The 20,819-nt window shown below is 44.1% G+C and overlaps 1 protein-coding gene across 1 annotated transcript in view; it reads right to left on the reverse strand.

Moving 5' to 3' along the window:
• PLA2R1 (phospholipase A2 receptor 1) overlaps window positions 1-20,819 on the reverse strand; it is a 52,533-nt gene that overhangs the window by 11,471 nt on the left and 20,243 nt on the right. The window contains exons 12-20 of the mRNA XM_073545717.1: window positions 19,174-19,258; window positions 18,808-18,940; window positions 16,672-16,707; window positions 16,259-16,416; window positions 15,709-15,767; window positions 11,862-11,977; window positions 10,242-10,396; window positions 9,988-10,096; window positions 6,354-6,484 (exon numbers count right to left, since the gene is read on the reverse strand). Of these exons, the coding sequence (XP_073401818.1) occupies window positions 6,354-6,484; window positions 9,988-10,096; window positions 10,242-10,396; window positions 11,862-11,977; window positions 15,709-15,767; window positions 16,259-16,416; window positions 16,672-16,707; window positions 18,808-18,940; window positions 19,174-19,258 (982 nt within the window). The remainder of the gene's footprint in view (window positions 1-6,353; window positions 6,485-9,987; window positions 10,097-10,241; window positions 10,397-11,861; window positions 11,978-15,708; window positions 15,768-16,258; window positions 16,417-16,671; window positions 16,708-18,807; window positions 18,941-19,173; window positions 19,259-20,819) is intronic.

The raw sequence follows: 20,819 nt of genomic DNA on the forward strand, positions 1-20,819 counted from the left end.
CCTAAGACCTTTCCTAGGGCCTTGGTAGGAGACAAAGAGGGCATTGTCCTTCTTCCAAGGATCGGTAACCGCTAGATACTCCAAGAGGCATCTCCTAACATCTAACGTGTGTAGCTTCTCCTCTTTCTCATTAATTGGTTTAGGGAGGAAGGATGGAAGGACTATTTCCTGCGACCTATGAAAGCTGGAGGCTACTTTTGGTAAATACGCTGGGTCAGGTCTAAGTATTACCCTATCCTCTTTTACCTGAAGAAAAGGTGGGCGCCTAGACAATGCCTGAATGTCGCTTACCCTACGGGCTGACGTTATGGCTATCAGGAAAGCTATCTTGAGGGACAGGCTCCTAATAGAGGCTGACGAGATGGGTTCAAATGGCGCTTCTGTCATAGCTGTGAGGACTAGGTTCAAATCCCATGGCGTGAGTCTATTTTTTACTATTGGTCTGGATCTACTCGCTGCTTTGATAAACCTATTAACCCAGTAATTAGCCGGGATGTTGCAGCTAAAGAGGGCCCCTAAGGCGGATACCTGTACTTTAAGGGTACTGGTGGAGAGACCCAGGTCCAGCCTTTTTTGTAAAAATTCCAAGATCTGGCCTATAGGGACGGAATCGTCAATATTTATATTTGAGCTTTGGAGGAATCTTTTCCAAATTCTGACGTAAATCTTAGTTGTCACCACTTTCCTACTTTTTAGTAGAGTGTCAATTAGGTCTGGGGAGAAGCCTTTACTTTTTAGCAATGACCGCTCAAATTCCACGCTGTGAGATGAAGGCCAGCCACCTGAGGGTGGAAGACCGGGCCCTGGGACAGAAGGTCCGGGATGTCAGGGAGAACCCAAGGATCGTCTACCGACATGATCCTGAGGTTCGAGAACCATGCTCTTCTGGGCCAGAACGGGGCGATGACTATGACCCTTGCCCTGTCCTTCCTGATTTTCCTCAACACCAGAGGAAGTAGAGATAGGGGAGGAAAGGCGTAGGCTAGCCTGAAGTCCCATTTTATCAGTAGCGCATCTACTGCCAGAGGAGTCTCCCTGGGATTTAGGGAGCAAAACTGTCTCGTTTTCGAGTTCTCCTTGGTGGCGAATAGATCCACCTCTGGTTGACCCCATCTCTGCACGATCTGAACGAAAATGGAGGTGTTTAAGGCCCACTCTCCTTGTTTTAACAGGTTGCGGCTCAGGAAATCTGCTGCGACGTTCTCTTTTCCTCTTATGTGAAGAACCGTGAGAGATAAAAAATGCCGCTCTGCTAGCTGGAACAACTGTCCTGCCACATTCATCAGAGTTTTGGATCGAGTTCCGCCTTGGTGGTTGATATAGGCCACGGCCACTCGATTGTCCGAGAGAACTCGTACGTGATGGCCCTGCAGATACATAAGGAGCTCTTTAGCTGCGTGTACTACCGCTGTCAATTCTTTCAAATTAGAGGACATTTGTATCTGATCCCGTTCCCATAGGCCCTGGACCAGAATTTCCTCCATATGCGCCCCCCAACCGGAAGGACTTGCATCCGTGGTGACCACGCGGGTAATGTTATACTCCCAAGGGACCCCCCTAGACAAGTTATTTCTTTCTAACCACCACTCCAGGGACTCTATTGTGTTACTGGATAAGGTCAGTCGACCTTCTAAGTTACCCCCAAGAATCCTCTGATACCATAAAACTTCGCCCTGTAGAGTTCTCGTATGAACTTGGGCCCACTGGACCGCGGGAATGCAGGACGAAAGGGAACCCAACAGGGACATGGCTTTCCTGAGGGACATGGAGGGGTTGTTGGAAGCGTTAAGGACCCGGCAATGCAGGTGCAGCAGCTTCTCTGGGGTAAGACGGCATTCCTGCTTTTTAGAATCTAAGGTTAGGCCTAAAAATTGTTGAATTTTTAATGGCTGCAAACGGGATTTTTTGATATTAAGTAGCCATCCCAACTGCTCTAGAGCCGCCGTTGTTTTCTGTAATTGTTCTAAACACTGCTCGGCTGAACTGCCTATTATAAGGAGGTCATCTAGATAGGGAACGACTAGAATGTTTAGCTCGCGCAGATGGGCCATCACCTCTGCCATCACTTTGGTGAATACTCGGGGCGCAACTGCCACCCCGAAGGGTAAGGCCGCATACTGGAAGTGCTGGATTGACCCCTTCAACTGAACCGCCAGTCTAAGGAAAGGTTGGTGTGCTAGACATATAGGTATATGATAGTAAGCGTCTTTCAAATCTAGGACCACCATGAAGCAGTTTTGAAACAGCATTTTTATTGCGGTGTTGTTTCCATTTTAAACAGACGTACGACCAGGAATTTATTGAGGGCTTTGAGGTTAAATATAGCCCTAAATGAGTCGTCCGGTTTACGGACCAAGAACAGGGGGGAATAGAAGCCTTTCCCCCTCTCTTCCTCTGGAACTCTCGTCAGGACTTTTTTGTACAGTAGCTCGAGGACCTCGGTCTCCAGGGCAGCTTGTTCTAGCGGGGAAGATTTGAGCGGAGTTACCCTGAACCGATCTTGGGGGACGCAGGAGAACTCTAGGTGCAGTCCTGTAGCTATCACCCCCAGTATCCAGCTGCTATTTGAGATTCTGGCCCAGGCCGGGTAGAAGGCAGATAATCTTCCTCCTACCGGAGCCACTAGTCATTGGGGCGGCTTCTTATTATCCCGTGATGGACCTTCTTGGCGCCCCCCTCCTCCGAACATGAAGCCCGTACCTCTGGTTTTCTTGTTGTCCCATCTGTTCTGATCTCTGGCCTGCCTCCTACGGGAATACCCTTTCCTAGAAAAGGGACGTCTCCAGGATGTATTCGGCAGACTTGGAAATTTCTTTTTCTCATCCCCGGCTTTCTCTAACAGTTCGTCTAGGACGGGGCCGAATAAGTATTCACCCTCACAGGGGATAGAACAGAGACGGGACCTGGCTTGGATATCTCCCGGCCAGCATTTTAACCAGAAGGCTCTTCGGGCCGAATTAGACAAACTTGCAGACCTGGCCGCCATTCTTACTGAGTCTGCCGAGGCATCTGCCAGAAAGGCAGCAGCATTCTGGATAATTGGAAGAGACTTACGGATGGAAGCCCGCGAGGTTCCATCCTTTAGCTGGGAGTCCAATTGATCCAGCCAAACCATCATGGATCTGGCTGCGCACGTGGCTGCTATTGCTGGCCTTAGGGCGCCTGCTGACATCTCCCATGTGCCCTTTAAAAAGGAATCTGCCTTTTTATCTAGGGGGTCTTTAAGGGAGGCCATATCGTCGAAGGGTATAGATGACTTTTTGGAGGCCTTAGCTACCGCTGCATCCAGCTTGGGGGCCTTATCCCATCGACTTACTACTGGGTCCTCAAAGGGGTATCTTCGCTTGAAAGCAGGCGGCATAGAACCCCTTTTTTCCGTTTTTTTCCACTCCCTGTCTATCAGGCTCTGGACTCTTTCGTTTAATGGAAAAGTCCTTTGCTTTCTGGGGTCTAGACCCCCGAACATAATGTCCTGAGCAGATAATTCTGTCTTTTTTTCTTCTACCCCCATGGTTGACCTTATGGTTTTAATTAATTTATCCATTTGGTCCAAGGGAAAACAGAACCGGCTGGAATCCTCTTCGGAAGAAGAAGAGGAGGCCGAGGACTTTGAGGAGATATCTTCCCTCCTAGGGCCGACTGAAGATTCTGAGCCTGAAACACTAGCTCGTCTTCTTTTAGAAGAATCTTCTTTTGATAGGGCTTTTATTTCAGTCCTGATTAATTGCCTCAGGTCTGTAGCGAAGCTTGGAGCTTCTTCCGCTACCTGCGTAAATAGGGAAGAGTGTAAGAGTCTGATACTCCACTCATGTTCTACCCCTCATCTCCGTCCCTAACGTCTGTCTCACGCAAGACTGACACAATCTCTTAGGGTGGCCATCTGGTAAGGGGCAACTACAGAGGGCACATTCCTTGTGCTTCTGCTTCCCTGTGGCCTTCTTCCCCTGAGAATCAAAAAACATAAGGGGACACTGCATCAGGGTACATTCTCGCAGATCTCTTACCCTTGCAGATGAGGACAGGTACCGGATCATGGGGGGCTGCAGGAGGATCCTTTGGCCTAGAGGAACTACTGTGGCTCCCACTCGAACGTCCCTCCTTCCGCCTCTTAGGCTGGTCACTGGGGTGCTTTGCCACGGGCTGCACCTCTTGTGGATCCATGGGGGCTTCTGTTGTGTCCATCGCTGGGCCTCCAGAAGCACCTCAGCAGCAACGCCTTCTGTCTTAAGAAGGCGCTCCGTCCGGTGTTCGGGCCCCCCATTGGACCGCTCCCCGCGATCCTCCCCCTCTCCTTCAGGCCTGCCCGGCCCCCTCAGGCGGCGGGCGCGCATCGGCGCGTGTCCCCCACAACCGGAAGTCGACCGGCATCCGACTTCCGGTTTCGGCGCTAGGCTCCGCCCCCTCCACCGCGTCACTTCCGCCGCGCGACAGAGGCCGCGGGGACGCGCGGCAAGGGGCCAGCACTGCGCCGCCGGCTCGGAACCGCCGCTCCTTTTGTGGGACACCGCCGGCGGCGCCCGCCCGAACGGACCGCCCCGGGGGAAGGAGACACAGGGAGACACCGCTTACCTCACCGGCCCATGGAGAAGGCGCCCTCTGGACCCTGTCTCCGCCTGCTCTTACCACTGTCGTGGAAATCCTACCCGGACCCACCGTGGCGCATCCAGGGCCCCCAGCGAGACCGAGGTAGGAGAACCCCCCGCTACCTGAGTCGGTCCGCTGACCTGGGAATTCGGTTATTCATGACTGACGATCTGTAGGCAGTTCTGTCCTTCTTAGGAACAGGAAACCAACTGATGCGTGGGAGAGGTGCCGCCCTTTTGTATCTGTAGGTTTTCCTGTTCCTAGGAAGGGCGGATCCCTCTCTCAGGTGGTGCTGTCATGGACGACCGAATAAACTTAGCTTTGAGATGCAGGAATCAGACTGGTCTCCAAGAATCCAGCAGGAAAATCACCAGCCAGGAAGAAGGGCGTCGGCAGCCTTATATCCAGTCCTCAATTCCAGCCACCCAGTCATCATCTAGCTGCCCAGGTGTTTGGTAATCAGTCTCACTACCTTCCTTCACTAGAGGAGGGAGTTCATCAGACCTCAATGGTGAAGGGAAAAATGAACTCACAACAGACAACGTTTAGGCACTGGCCTCACCAGTACCAGGGGAATTCTGGAACAGGACTCGCCGCACCGGGACCAGGGGACAACGTTCAGGCAATGGCCACACTTAGAACAGGGGACGAGGTTTAGGACACTGGCTGCATAGGGACCAGAGATTCAGGTTCAGGACCCTGGCTGCACCAGGACTAAGGGACTTCGGATTCAGGACTGGCCACTCCAGGACCAAGGGACAACGTTCAGACACTGGACACACCTGGAGAAGGGGACTTCTGGAACAGGACTCGCCGCACCGAGACCAGGGGACGAGATTTACGACTCTGGCCTCATCGGGACCAGGGATTCAGGTTCAGGACCCTGGCCATACCCAGACCAGGATTTGAGTTCAGGACCCTGGCTGCACCGGAACCAGGGGACCTCACAACTACACTGGTAGAACAGCACACTAATGACTCAACTTGTCGCTTGGTGACTCTCTACGGGAGAGGGTGTCTTATATACAGAATGGATCCCAGAAATTGGCTGGGAGCCATCTTGCAGGTGTAAACATTATACTCCCTGCATGGAGGAAGAAGGGGACACCATATAGGGGAGCCTGCCATACTGCTACAACCTGTTTAACAATTATGCAGTCATGTGGATTTTCCAAACATACATATTCCAATAAATTCTGACTGATCCCATGGATTTATAAAGAAGCCATCAGGCTTCAGTCTGGGTTCTGTCTTCTTCAGCAGGAATAGTGCTGCAGACCACAATAAAAAAAGAAAGCTTGATGGATGGGAAAACTCGGTTCCCAATATGGTGCCCTTTATTTTGTGTAAATGTTGAATATACAAATGGCATTTACTATTCTGTCCGTCACCCTCATGGATCTATTAAGGGAGAAGTATTATGATGATAACCCTTGTTCATTTGCCCTATAAACTCATGTCGACATTAAAGAGGGCTTTCTTCTGAGAACCATCCTCTGTGAGACAAAATTAGAAGCCAATATGTACAAGCAGCACCCATTCTGGCAGATTCAAGCCATGCTTGTATTACAAGAATGGTCATCATGTGTATTAAATTTCCTCTACAAAATCGGCTGTCCAATGGGGTGTTGAGAGCAGGACTGAGAGTGATCAGCCGATTTATCATAAACCATAAAAACGTAGGAGCAAGTGAACTACCCACATGGAGTATAGGTTGGCATCAGATGTACTTTGTTCATGACCATAAAGTGTAAAGCTTTTGCACTTACATGGGCAGATAGTGTTGGAGTCCAATTACGGTATGTTTGTAAAGTGCCGTTTTCACAGAAATCATAATTATTTTTGCTGTATCCGATCCAAAAACCTTTCTTCTCCCCAAAGAGCTGCATAACTATAAAAGCTAAAGAAAAATGAGATGTCAGATGATACGCAGCATGTGGGCCAGTACATTTTGAGAGCATGCTAGTCCCAAACATTTTACTTTATGGCATGTTTTAGTGGAAATGTTCTTTAGTTAAGGTATTGTACTTAGTTGCCAATTCTTACAGGGAATCTATCAGTAACATCAATCTCCTTCTCCCAAACTGATATAAAATGGCATGGAGGTCTTTGAAATGTAAATCCATTGACACTTTTATATCTTTTATCTGTTGTTGCATTCCCAAGCAATCAGAGTTTTCATCCATATGCAAACGAGGAATTAAGTGCTATGGTCATGTCAGAGCATTTCCTGAGTCTCTGGCTCCCCAGATTATTGCCCCATCCAGCACGAGTTTCTTTGACTTGACTGACAGCTCACTGTGTGATGTCAGGCACCATGCTGGGATGTCAGACAGCGAGCTTTCAATCAAGCAAAAGGGGCTGGTGCTGGGCTGGGCAACAACCTCAAGAGGCAGAAGCTCATTAAATGCTCTGTTACTCCCAGAGCACTTAATGCCTCATTTGCATATAAATAAAAAAAAAGCTAGTTACTCAGCAATGGATATAAAATTTAAAAGTGTTTGAGAATTTACCTTTCCAAGACCTACATCACCATATATGAGGGGTGGTGGTCAGTGGGTTAATCTTACATACAAATTCCTTTGAATGGTTTGCAGAATGCAATAAAGCAAACGTCTTTAACCAGTGGTTCTGCAATTGATGTAACACTATGACTTTCAGCTTAAAGCGCCAAAATCATGCTGCTATGAGATAGGTATAGGAATTAATTTAGGAAGGAATATCATAGAATCGTAGAGTTGGAAGGGACCTCCTGGGCCATCTGGTCCGACCCCCTGCTCAAAGCAGGAATCGCTAAATCATCCCAGTCAGATGTCTGTCCAGCCTCTGTTTGAAGACTTCCATTGAAGGAGAACGCACCACTTCTTGTGGCAGCCTGTTCCACTCATTGATCACTCTAACTGTCGAAAAGTTTTTTCTAATATCTAATCTGTGTCTCTAATATGTTTAGTTTGTGTATAGACGACTAGGAGGACATTATCAAAACTAAGGTGGGGTGCATGAACTTAAGTAAGTAAAATGCAAATGACGGAAAACTTGGCCAAAAAATATGAAGATGGCAGGAAATATTTAGCGCAATACATTTGGCATGGTGCAAACTTCCTCTTAGTCACTCCCATAGACACTGCCAAGGTGCTGCCGCGTTCTTCGCTTATCTGGCACAGTTTGCCCAGTAAACAGAGGTGTGATTAGATTTTTCTTCACTGGGTACAGAACCGGTTTGCTGCCCAAGCTCTGTGTCCAAATACTCTGGCAAAAGACAAAGCGGTTTGTTGGTGCCCACCACCAAGGACCATGCCCAACTAGTAATTAGTAAGTCTATGTAACCATTTCCCGACATGTACGTGTGTATGGAGCAGGCTCAGGAACAAACATATCGTGTGCAGGCTGTGATGAGCGCTGATCGTTTTAATCATGACCATGTAATGTGGTCAGATAAAGGTGATTTGCCTCGTCACCCCTGCAATGTGGGAGCTAGGGGTTTGTCATGGCAGACAGGAGCCGACCATCTTTGAAATCCTATTAAGCCAGGCTACATATTAAATAAATTGGTAAAATTTTACCCACAAAAAAATGAACATATAAATAATAAAGTTTAATAGAAAAGAACTCAAACAAATGATAACAGATGCAAATTTGTTTTAAAAATTTAGGTCATTTCTTTTAAATATTCTATTAAAAAAAGTCTTAAAGTAAAAGAAACAAACATATTTGATATTGCCAAGCATTTTTTATACCATGCGGTAAATACTGTTAAAAATATTGCTGCCAGAATTGCTGTTTTTTTTTTCCAGTCGCTGAGTCTCCCAATAAAATGGAATAAATACCGTAAACAGTCAGAAAGTTAAATGCACCCAAAAGATAGGTACAATCAAAAATCAAAACTGTGCCCCAGGAAAATAAGCCCTGACATCGCTCCATCAACAATTTTTTTTTAAATTAAAATTAATAAAAGAAAAATAGAAAATATATAAATTAAATTTGGAATCTCAGTAATTATACTGACCAGCAGAATAGTTACCGTGTTATTTTTGCCTAGGACGCTGTAAAAATTAAACCCATGCGAAAACAGCGTTATCATTGCTTTTTTTCATTCCATCTAACATGTAATTTACTTTTCTGCTTTAATGATAAATTAAACAGTGCTATACAAATACACAGCTTATCCAACTAAAACTTGTCAATGGGAAAAAAAAAAAGAAGATTGCGGATCTCGGAAGATGGAGAAAAAAAGGGAATAAATATTGGCTGCAGAGAGAAGACGTTCAATATTCCATTATTTTACATCTTATGTGGCAGTGACCCGTGTCACAGGTAGGCGGTCGCTGTTTGTTCTCCCCGGGATACGCACAGAGGCGTATTGAAGTCATGGGATTGCATTGCCATCGCGGGCGTAACTGTGATTGTACTGGTGAAGCAGTGACCGATGTCACAGGTAGGGGTCACTGTGTGTTCTCCCCAGGTTGTGTACGGAGGCGTATGAAGGCCATAGGAGTGCATGGCAGTCACGCGCGTAGCTGTGACTGCAAAGTAGACTAAAAAAAATGAAAATAAGTGTTAGTCTTGGACATGCAAGTGTCCAAGGCAGATGTAGGGAAAAACTGCTCTGGGATGTTGTGTTGTAAAACACACTGCAGGATGGTCGTCGTGCAGTCCGTTTCATTCCAGACCCGGGTTTTCCATGTGGCTGAAGGCCACAGATCCTTTGTTAAAAGCCCTGCAGGAAAGGGTTTGGGTGTGTCAGAGCCAGAGTGAGTTGGTGCTTGCTACTGTGCAGAGCAGTTGGTGTTGCAGAGCCCGGCCTGTGTGAGGCAACAAAGGGCAGAGCGAAGCCAATAGGCCTGGCACCCACAGCGTACAGTGGTGCTGCCATCCATGGTGACTGGTCTCGAAGTTGGACTGTCTTGTGCCCGGAGGTGAGTCAGAGGTAGACTGTCCTGTGCCCAGAGGAAGTACTAGCATGTGTAATGGCTGCAAAGAGGTGGATATGGTTCCCGGCTGTAATCCGGAGAATATCATGGACTGTGTACGACTGTGAGTAAGAGACATTGACCCGGCAGTGCAGTAGCCCACGGCTACTGTTCAAAGGGAAGTCCAGCATGGTTTAGTGACTGTAATTTAAAGGATGCCGTGTATTATGTAGTGCGCTGAAATGGACACTAATGCTATGCACCAATATGATATGCACTTGGGTGAAGTGGACACTGACTTTATATGCACTTGTGTGAAGTGGACACTGACTTTATATGCACTTGTGTGAATCTGGACATTTTAATGCTGTGAAGAAACACATTAAAGGAGTTTTGTGTTTGAACTTTGTGGTTCACTGCCTCATCACTGCATGCGGTGCACTGCAATCTATATGGTATTTTTTGGAATGTAAAAGTGTTTCCTAAAAGTTACCTTGTTCTATTTCATTTGTAATTGTGGCAAGATCTCCACCGTGTGTCCTGCAGTAATCAGAAGCCGAATACCAGTCCATCAGAAGGTCATCCTTGTATACAAAGAAGCACTATAAAATAATAATGATGAGTCTAAATAAATGCATGATGTATTAGCAAAGCGTCTGTTCATAAAGGGGGAAATCTCCCATCACACATGTTGGATGTATAGTCTGGACTTGCAATATTTGTGCCATAGACTCCAGTAACACCAACCTTGTTTCCATAGTACAGCCAGTCCTTAGGACAGATCCCATACTCCTGGTCGTCATCAATATCCACCGGGATATAGTGTTTTTCAATCTTTAATGTTACATTTGTTTTACAGATGATGGAATTGATAGAATGACAACTGCAATAACTCCACAGACCTGAAAAATACAACGTATGGGGATAACGTAAGCAATGTAACACAGGTTAAACTATGAAACTATGACTGTCACCAGGTTTTCCCAATATAAAGTACGGCCACCACCTTGGAGGCCTCTTTTACAACATTCTAGAATGCTGTATGCAAAATATAACATAAGGTTGTGTGAATTTTGAGAAGAAGCTGATATCAGGCAATATGGAGTGTGCTTAAAGCAAATTTCTAAGCTTTAACACTATGGCTTGCTTAGGTACAAAGTAAATGATTTCCTGATGCTTTTCTTAAATATATTTCAATATGACTTTTTTTCTTTGCATTATTTCTCCTGCATACAGAGAATTATAAAACAATATGCTAAATATTTGCAGCTGCCACTAGAGGGAGCATGGGAGCTTCCTGTATACAGTCTTATCATAACATTATGCAGTGAGCTCCCTCTAGTGGTGTCAGCAGGCACTTTGCATTCTAGGTTTTAAATCTATGTTTATGCAGAGTATTTGGAGCCGTGTAAGCAAAATATCCAGAGCTCTGACCTACATAAACAAATATTAAAGAGATCAATCAGCGTAGAATGTTTAACCTACAGATATACAAAAACACAAAATTATATTTAAAGGGAAGAAATGGTATGCAAGTGTAGGAAGATGGACTGGGCCAGTGGTCTCTTTCGCGTCGGATCCGGAACTATCAGGCTGTCACCATTGTTGCCGGGGGGAAAGCTTTCTGACATGGACAGACTTTTGCACCTGTTACAAAAGGTATGGAGCGCGGGAATGCGGGAGACTTGGCGGAAAGACTGGGTACGCAGCAGGAGAAGGTTGACTCCGTGGAGCGGTGTAATAGCACAGACCCGCGTTGCAAACTCCATTCCCCTATCCAGACTGACTGTGAGCAAAGTGTACCAGTGTGTTCACTTACCCCGGGCACAGAAATACCGTCCCGCGCTGTCCCGCTGACTGCCGCTAGCGCGCGGCCTAGTACTGACCAGGCGGGTTGTATGCCCGCAGGTAGCTTCACTCCTGCCTCTGAACTGATTCACCCTCCGGCGGCACCCCAGGCTGTTCCACGTCACAGATGTTGTCCCAATACCATAGGACCTCGCTTAGGAGAGCCAGGAAACACCGTGTCCGTCAGGAGACAGCGCCTCAACTTTCTCCAGGATCAGGCCAGAGACTTTACGCGTCACTTTCAACGCCACCGTGGGATTTCAAGCCTTCATCGCCCGGAAACATTGGACAGATAAGTTTAACTGTTTTATATACATTTGTTCTGAACCCTGATAGTATACTAAGCATTCCCCCTTAATACTCATTCTCTCCCTGCGTGGAGTATCCCTTGTAATAAACCCCATTAACTCTTGCTCTGCCTCCTGCTCTTCACTGCATCCCGTGTCCTTGCTATCTTACACAAGCACAGTATTACCACACAAGACAACCGAGTTTAGACATGTAACATGATGCACCCACCTGTGTCGGATCCAATATAGGCGCACTGCCTGTCTCCTCTTGTTACAGTGTTGATGGTATTGCTCTTTAGCTCCGTTTTCCAGTTTGTGTATATAACAGATGATCCATCTCTCCATCTGCAGCCAAAAATAACAAGCTGAAATTACGTGACCAATCCTTCCAATCAAGATCATTGGGGTGTGAACATTAGATCACCATCTACCAGTCATGTGGCCGTACACCATAAATTTATGCCATGTCTTTCGCCTCCATAAACATGAAACCTCAGACAAGCATGAATGTTCATTTTAATAGGGAAAGGGTAATACGATAATGCTTGATTGGGCATATTGTAATCCAACATGTCCGATCCTCTTTTTCCCCAACTTTTGGCATCAATTTTAGTTTTGTAGATTATCAGCCAATCACAAGGACAAATCTAGAGATATGGATGACTATTGTCTTATATGTATGGGAACCTACAGAAGTCAGCTCTGGGACATCTGAAAATAGGAGCATAGCCCAAAACAAAAATATATTGTGCTCTCTTAGTTGTTTCCTGATAGATCCCCCAATTATGGCTTCATAAAAAGTAGAGCCCTCACTGAAAATATTTGCCCACTTCTGATTTATATCTTCCTAGACAAGTTCATTCTTAAAGGGCTTGTCAACCTTTTGGAAACAATGCGGGTTTTTTTACTTAACCCCTTAGTCACTGGGCCAAATTTTTTAAATCTTACCAGTGTCACTTTATGTGATAATAACCCTGGAACGCTTCAACAAATCCCATTGATTTGGGGACTTGTTTTTCATGACACATTATACTTTATGGTAATGGTAAAATTCAGGCTATGTTTTGTGTTTATTTATGAAAAGTATCAGAAATTTGACAAAAAGGTAAAAAAAATTAGCAATTTTCAAATGCAATTTTCAAATCATTTGCTATAATCAAATGATTATAGCAAAACTTTAATAAATGACATTTCCTTCATGTCTGCTTGACATCAGCACCATTTGTAAAATGTTATTTTATTTTTTAGCATTTTAGGAGGTTTAAAAATGTAGCAGCAATTTTTACATTTTTCCAAGGAAATTTACAAAACTTATTTTTTTAGGGACTGTGGTGTGACTGGTGGTAACGTGATTAATAGGAGGTATGTATCACAGGGATGGCAGCTCCCTGTGATGTAGCCCAGAGTGTTTTCTTAAGTGTACGTAAAGTTTTCAGTAGTTGTTGTTCACATTTGGGTCCGGGCTACCCATTTGCCTCGCTCCGTGGTGAGGGGGGCTTACTGTACCTTTGCCTGAAAAGGTGTGTGTGGTTGTGAATTTGGAGGATATGTGATGAGGTCATGAACATGTGACTAGCCATGTGATAGGTAACTGGGAGAGGTAACTGGGAGTGGTTACAGGCTATCTAAGGAAGGTGTGTTGCACATGTGACAGAGTGTGTTGGAGTCTGTCAGCCTGGACAGAGCTCCCATGTTCCAGGCTCGGACGTCCCATAGCCTGGGGAAGCCGTGCTGGCGAGTCCGAGCCAAAAGGAGCGGACGGTCTTGAAAACCGTGTGATACTGACAGGGGTCAGTGAGAAGGATTTACAGGATACCTCTGAGGATAAGAGGGATCCGAGAACCTGCGTGGACAACAGGTAACGGTTTTAAAAACCGTGTGATACTGACCGAGTTCAGAAAGAGATTGTGTGTGAACTGATATTTATCGGATACCTCTGAGGATAAGAGGGATCCAAGAACCTGTGTGGCGATCCAACAGGTAACGGTCTTGAGAACCGTGTGTTATACTGACCGGGGTCAGCGAGAAGTATTATTTGGTGAGAGACTGTATTCATGTGTTAAAACTGAATGTTTAACGGACAGTGTAATGGCTGCTGGAACTGTCTAAATAATAAACCAAAATGGACTTGTTTGAACCCTGAGCGTGCCAGTGTTTACCTCAAAGACCTGCAAAGTGAGTAATCCCCGTCCACTCACATGGTGGAACCTTACAGGACCTATCCAGGTTTGAAGTGACTTTGGGGGTCCTATATATTGGAACCCCCCCAAAAAGTGATACCATTTTAAAAACAGTACCCCTCAACATATTGAAAACTGCTCTGAGGTAATTTATTAACCCTTCAAGTGATTTTCAGGAATTAATACAAAGTGACATAACAGGAATGAAAATGTGTATTTTTACCACCTAAATGTTGCTAACTGCTGAACAAGCTACTATAGCCAGGAGACTCTTAAGGCTACATTCACACTTGCACTTTTTTGCGCTGCGTGCACAGTGAAAACGCACATAAAAAACGCATCATGCGTTTGTATGCGTTTTTTGTGTTTTTGCGCATGGCTTTTTTTAAAAAAACGCATGCGTTTTTTTGTGCTCCCATAGACTATAATGTGCTTTTGGGTGAATTATGTGTGCATTGCGTGCGCATGTGTTTTTTTGAGACAGGTCGGACACACAAAAAAATGCAACAGGATGCATTTTGTGCACCCGGGCACACACTACAAAAAAACGCATGTCTAGGCGTACCCATGTTAAGTATAGGAAAAAAAACGCATGCGTTTTTTTGCGCAAAAACACAGCGCAAAAAAACGCAAGTGTAAAACCAGCCTAAGGCTGTGTGCACACGTTGCGGATTTTGATGTGTTAACACAGCGTTTTTGGACGCGCAGAATTGCCTAAAATCCGCAGTGCGTTGTGCACACAATGTCAATAAATGGAAAATGCAAAAACTCTGTGCACATGCCAATTGTTTTGCGGATCCGCAGCTGCAGTTTCTGTTCTCTCTCTCTCTCCTAGGTTTTTGTCCTGATGAAGAGGTCCTGCATTAACCTCGAAACACGTTGACTTTGTAAACCTGTTAAAATAAAGTGTCTAAGGAAAATATTCGTGGAATTCTATTATCAGCAGCGCAGCCAGTGACACTTCACCCGTATATATTCAATTTCTGACAGCGGCATTTATCTTGCGTTTACTGGAAGTGCGTTGTAAATCCCGCCCATCGGTAACCCCGTCACATGATCACGGGTCACCTATGGGTCGGCATGACAATCAGAGGCAGACCTCTACAGTTGTCATTGTCGGATTGCTATGAGCGCCTGCCCAGTAATCGGTGCTCATAGCAAGTGAGCATTTCTGCTACACACAGATCATCGCCTGTGTGTAGCAGAGGTGATCGAAGTAGTGCAGCTTCTAATCTCCGATGGCGACTATTGAAGCATGCCAAAAGTTAAGAAAAAATGTTTTTAAAATATAAAAATATAAAAATTCAAAATCACCCCCTGCCACACTTTTGCGCCATTCAAAATAAGACAATTAAAAAAAATCAAATATTCACGTATTTGGTATCGCCGCGTTCAGAATCGCCCGATCTATCAATATAAAAAAAAAATAATTAACTCGCTCGCTAAACGTTGGAACGAGAAACAAAATTCAAAACGCAAATATTGCGGTTTTTTTTTTTTGGTCACCGCTACATTGCAATAAAATGCGATATCCGGCGATCAAAAACATTGTATCTACACCAAAATTGTATCATTAAAAACGTTAGCTCGGACCTTCACATGACCATACTGACCGAAAAATAAAGAAGTTATGGCTCTGGGAAGAAGGGGAGCAAAAAAATGAAAGTGCAAAAACAGAAATACCTCTGATCATGAAGGGGTTAAGCAAAAAAAAAAAAAAAAAAAAAATTGTTCCCAAAAAAGGTGGACAATCCCTTTAACTACTTTATTGTGTGCGGCTCAATGAACGCTGGGTTTAGAGGCACGTCCCCTCGCAGACGCAAATATGTCATGATAATACAATAAATAAAATGACAACTTTAAAAAATCACTTTCTTAAAAAATATACTTGCGTACCTTTGTAAACCATCAGATTCCTTCACGAGTCCAATCCACCAATTCTTCTCTCTGGACAGCTGCAATGTATGGTAAATGTATGATTTTTACAGTACACATTTGTGTGTGCCTGGCTGGCATCATGACAATGTAGGGGGATAGGTGAATTAGACATTTCTCTACAGAAAGCAGAGGGGTCCAGAGCAAAAATAACCTTTAAATGGGGTTGTCTGGAATTTTTAAGAAATTGCAGAAAATGTGATATCCTCCCCTCTCATTATTTATCTGCTCCAGCACTAATATTCTCTGTTCTATAATAGTGATTTTTAGCCCCATATATTTACATTTAACCCCTTCCCGACATCGGGCGTAATAGTACGCCAATGTCGGACTACCTCTGCTGCGGGCTCCAGCACTGAGTCTGCACCTTTTTGGGCACATGACAGCTTATCTTTACAGCTGACATGTGCCAGCAACAGCCGCGGGTGGAATTGGGATCCACCCATGGCTGTTACCTAGTTAAATGCCGCTGTCAATTTCTGACAGAGGCATTTTTATCGCCGGCTGTTACCTGTTTTATTCTCCGATGTATAAAAGTTTGCTCAGCCACAGTAAATATGGAGGTCACTCCACTTTGCATCCAGCCGCAGATAAATTCAGCTGAAGCAAAATCAGCAATCGTATCATAGAAAAAATAATTATTTCCTTGGTAGAAAATCCATGGAATATCTGGAAAAAAAATTAACACATTTTGAATCACAATACAATTCAGTGAACACTGAGCAGAAATATTGATAAAGAAACAACAATTCCGCCACAATTTACAGCCACCTCTCAGCTTAATTTTAGGACATTTTTTGCTATTTTTTTCTCTGAAAGTTTCCCCTTTACATGCAATAGAAGACGCACACATCTGGTAACTAGTAAGGTTAACAATAGAAATGGAAAATAAATAGAAAACAAATTATAATTTTCCAACTGTACCATTAATATGCCAATCTGGGGTCTTGGGAATCACACCTGAAGAAAAAAATTTATAGTATGAATCTTGAGAAAAAGTGACGCAAAACACCAAAGAAAACGGAACATTTTAATGAAATATATACCTGCACTGTTCACTTTACGGAAATTTTATGTATCACATTCAGTAATCAAAGTCATGTTTGTGTGTGTGTAGCCCATTCACTATCTCCATCTAACCCCCACCCCCTGAAGATGGCTGGACCGTCATTGTAAATACATCATTGTAAATACAAACCTGTGCTTTGTATCTCCCCCACCTCATTGTAGATTGTAAGCTCCACGAGCAGGGTCGTCTTATTTCGCTTTAATTATTGTATTGTTAACGTTGTTACTTATGACTGTTGTGTTTGAAACTGTAAAGCGCTGCGGAATATGTTGGCGCTATATAAAGATTATTATTATTATTATTATTATGTCCCATTACAAAAGGAGAATATACGGTAAGAAATGGCAGCACCTGACGGACCCTATTGACTATGGGGAGGGGGTTTCTCAGGTTTTTCTTTGTCATTTTACCATAGATTAGATCACTGGTCCTGGACTTCACCCCTGAGGGAGTAATCTATGGAAGAGACTTCTGGGGTCAAAATTCACAAATTTATATTGTGAGAAAATTTGCTAATTTTTGTAAAATTTTCCCCACCATTCCATCCTCGGAAAGAGGTCGTCGTTAGCTTGGCAAATAGGATAAAGTCAGATTTATGAATGGCAAGTTTTTTAAAGTAGCACAAACAAAAAAAAAAGTACAGCAATTCTAACTTCAGTAAGAGGGTGGAGTAAAAAGTAGAAAAACAGCTCTAGACAGAAATATTACTTCTAAAAAGCCGCCAAATTTATCAAACATCATGCAACAATTTTAGAAATTTGGCGCAAACAAATAGTCACAAGCTGCAACATAATAAATACTTCAATCTCCAATGCATTAGCATACGTTTGCATGTAAATACCATAATAAAGTGTGGAATGAAAATGAAAAAGTAATAAAATGAACAATAGAATCCTAGAATGTTAGAGTTGGAGGGGACCTCCAGGGTCATCGTGTCCCACCCCCTGCTCAAAGCAGGATTCACTAAACCTTCTCAGACAGATGTCTGTCCAGCCTCTGTTTGAAGACTGAAAATTAAATTAATATACAGTACATAGCATAGATATAATTTAAGAAGACCTGTTACTTGCTATAAGATGTTATTTTGTTTACCTGGTGTAAATGCTGCTGTTCTCCTGAATTCGGGAATGTTTTTCTTCTGCTCCTGCTCCTCTCCGTTACTAAGATATGGTGTCACGGGTGTGTCAGAGGCAGCAGACAATCGCACTTCATCGAGTTGCAGAAGGTCTCAGCGGTTGGCCTTGCAGACTAGTGGCCACCTTCACTGGCCTTAATTGTGTCACCTGGATCTGGGTGTTTATAATTCTCAACTTCTTGTTCCAGTTGCAGGTGTTATTTTCTATTTGCACTGTCCTGTTGAGGCTTGGAGCTGCAGCAGTCGACTAGCGTCCTCTTGGAGTTTGGAGGACATCGGCGTTTCTCTCTGAGTCTACTCAAGCTACGTGTCCCCCTGGTTTCATTTATCCTTACTGTTTTTAGTGTTAGTGGGATTGACTAGCTCACCCTGTCCTTTCCGGTGCAGCGCTTATTGCCAGGGTCACACAGGGATTAGGTATCCTGCTCGGCGATAGGTGTGGAACCTATATAGGGATGGTAGGACAGACAGGGTGACGTTAAATCGGTATAGGGGTCTATACTTCCCCCTTCCCTAGTGTTTGGTTCCCCTTCCCTTATCCCTTTGTGTTGCACTTAGTTTGTCCTATATTGTGCGTAACATATGACCTCCTTTTCTCTATATGTAAATTTAGTATTTTTAGCCAAATGGGTGTGCTCATCAAGTGATTTTTACAGAGAAAACTTGAGAACCATGACCACTTAGTGAAAAGACTGGATTTACCGCATATAAAGGAAAAATTTGGCCATACTTCAGGAATGGAGAGGCAGAGGTAAAAAAAACAAACAACAACGCTGGATTCTGGAGAACAGGAGCATTTACACCATGTAAAAATATTCCTGTTAAGTTACAAGTCCTTTTTAAGTTAGTAATTTACCTTTTGGAATTCTGCAGATCCATTCTTCTTGTGCGTTGCAATTTAACGGCACTAACCGCATATCCGCCCCATATGCCGCACAGTTAATTGAAACATCACTAGGATATGTATCAGGCCAAAAGGATGACACAACCTGCAAAAAATAAATGCTAGTATAGTAACTCTATGTCTACAGTATGTTGCGGACGAAAAAACAATGAAGTTAGAACCCATTGAAACCCAAAGTATACTTTTCGAAGCCATCTCTTTAAAATAAAACACAACCAAATACCATTAAATCATAATAAACTCTATTTCTCTTATTTAGTAACCTGACTGGAGTGGGACTGTATTGCTTTACACTGTTTAAATGAACCTGACACTTACCGGGGACCCGTCTGACCATTCCCAGGAATCTTTCGAAGATGGATTCCGTTTATTGAACCCAATCCAAAACTTTCGTTTTCCATCGCTGCAAGGAAAGCAAAAGCAGATCTGATATTATTAAGGGTCAAATCAAAAGAATAACTTTACCTATTACAAGATTTCTCAGTTTAGTGGAGAAGATCAGCTTTAGAAATGTAATGACATAATGGAAACATTGATGTTTTCTACATCTTGTAAGTTGTGAAATCACAGCCTCTTGGTACTAGAAGCAATAGCGTAGCCAATGGGGAGGCAGAGAGTGCGGTCGCCTCAGGCTCCAAGCTTGGACGGGCCCACCTGGCGGTACTGTCACTGTAGCTTCGCGGGAGAGCAGGGACACATGATCTCCCTGCACTACCGCTCTCTGTTCTATAGAGCACAGGTCGCTCTAAGCCTGCGGTCTACAGAACAGCAGGTAAGGGCGTTACTAGGCACTGGGCCCCAGATCATAAGGGTTTTGTCCCGAATATCTAGCTGGCTGCATACAGACACACTCAGGGTTTCCCTGGCAGATGGTATTTCTGCTTGCAGCGTGGGGACGGCAATACAAGGAAACAGAAATCATCACTTCAGGTGAGGTGACGGACCCAAGAGCTGGATCTTATCTCCTCCGTAGGAGCAGATGGAATCTCTTCTTTATGGACTTTGCTGTCCTCCTTATCCTGTATTCTCCGAATTCTGGACTTCCCTCCCCTTCGGTGTCTTCCTACAGTATGTATCATCTACCTAGGAAAAGTAAAAGTAAAGCAGCAGTAAGTCCATCAGGTTCTGGAGCAAACCTCTGGAGCTACTGCTGGCTTAGGGTGCTTTCACATTGCGTTTAGACACCTGTTCAGTGGCTACATCGGGGCTTACATCTGAACCCCCTGAAAAATAGGATTCGGACGTATGCGCTAACGAGGCTATAGACTATAGTGGTCGATACAGATTGAACCTGCTCTCTCCTGGAACTCATTTTCGGGTATCTACACCTAACGGAAGCAGACATGCAGATGGTGGTAGTGTCTCTGTGGACTTCTTTTCTGTGAGAGACATAAGGAATCTAGGTAAGAAGACTGTACTGTAAGACATTTTACAAGTAGTTGTGGTTTACATGATGGGCAAATTCAAAGTGGCCAAAAATTCTTGCCAGAAAGCTCCTGAAATGTAAATTAAAAAGGAATTTACCAAGATTAGAAGTTATCACTGTCCATAAGTTAAGGTTATAGTGCAGCACTGTGACTCCGTGGTTAGCACTGCTGCTTTTTCGTGCTGAAGTTCTGGGTTCAAATCCCACCAAGAACAAAATCAGCAAGAAGTTTGCATGCTCTCCTCATGTTTGCGTGGGTTTCCCCCAGGTTCTCTAGTTTCCTTGCAAACTCTGTAGACATACTGATAGGGAATTTAAACTATGAGACCCGATGATGATGATGTCTTTAAAGCATTGTGAAATTAATGGTACTATGTAAGATAATACAATCCTGGTAAAAACCCCTTAGATTCCATTACCGGCCTCAAAAAGTTGATATAAAATGGCCGATGAATATAAGACAAGTAACATATAACAGACAAAAATAGATCTCTTACAAGAATTAGTAAATTTCTGAAGAATTGTCCCAGAAACTCCC

The sequence above is a fragment of the Dendrobates tinctorius genome, unplaced genomic scaffold (assembly GCF_039654945.1).
Source record: "Dendrobates tinctorius isolate UK_male_01 unplaced genomic scaffold, ASM3965494v1 ptg000143l, whole genome shotgun sequence".
Taxonomy (NCBI): domain Eukaryota; kingdom Metazoa; phylum Chordata; class Amphibia; order Anura; family Dendrobatidae; genus Dendrobates; species Dendrobates tinctorius.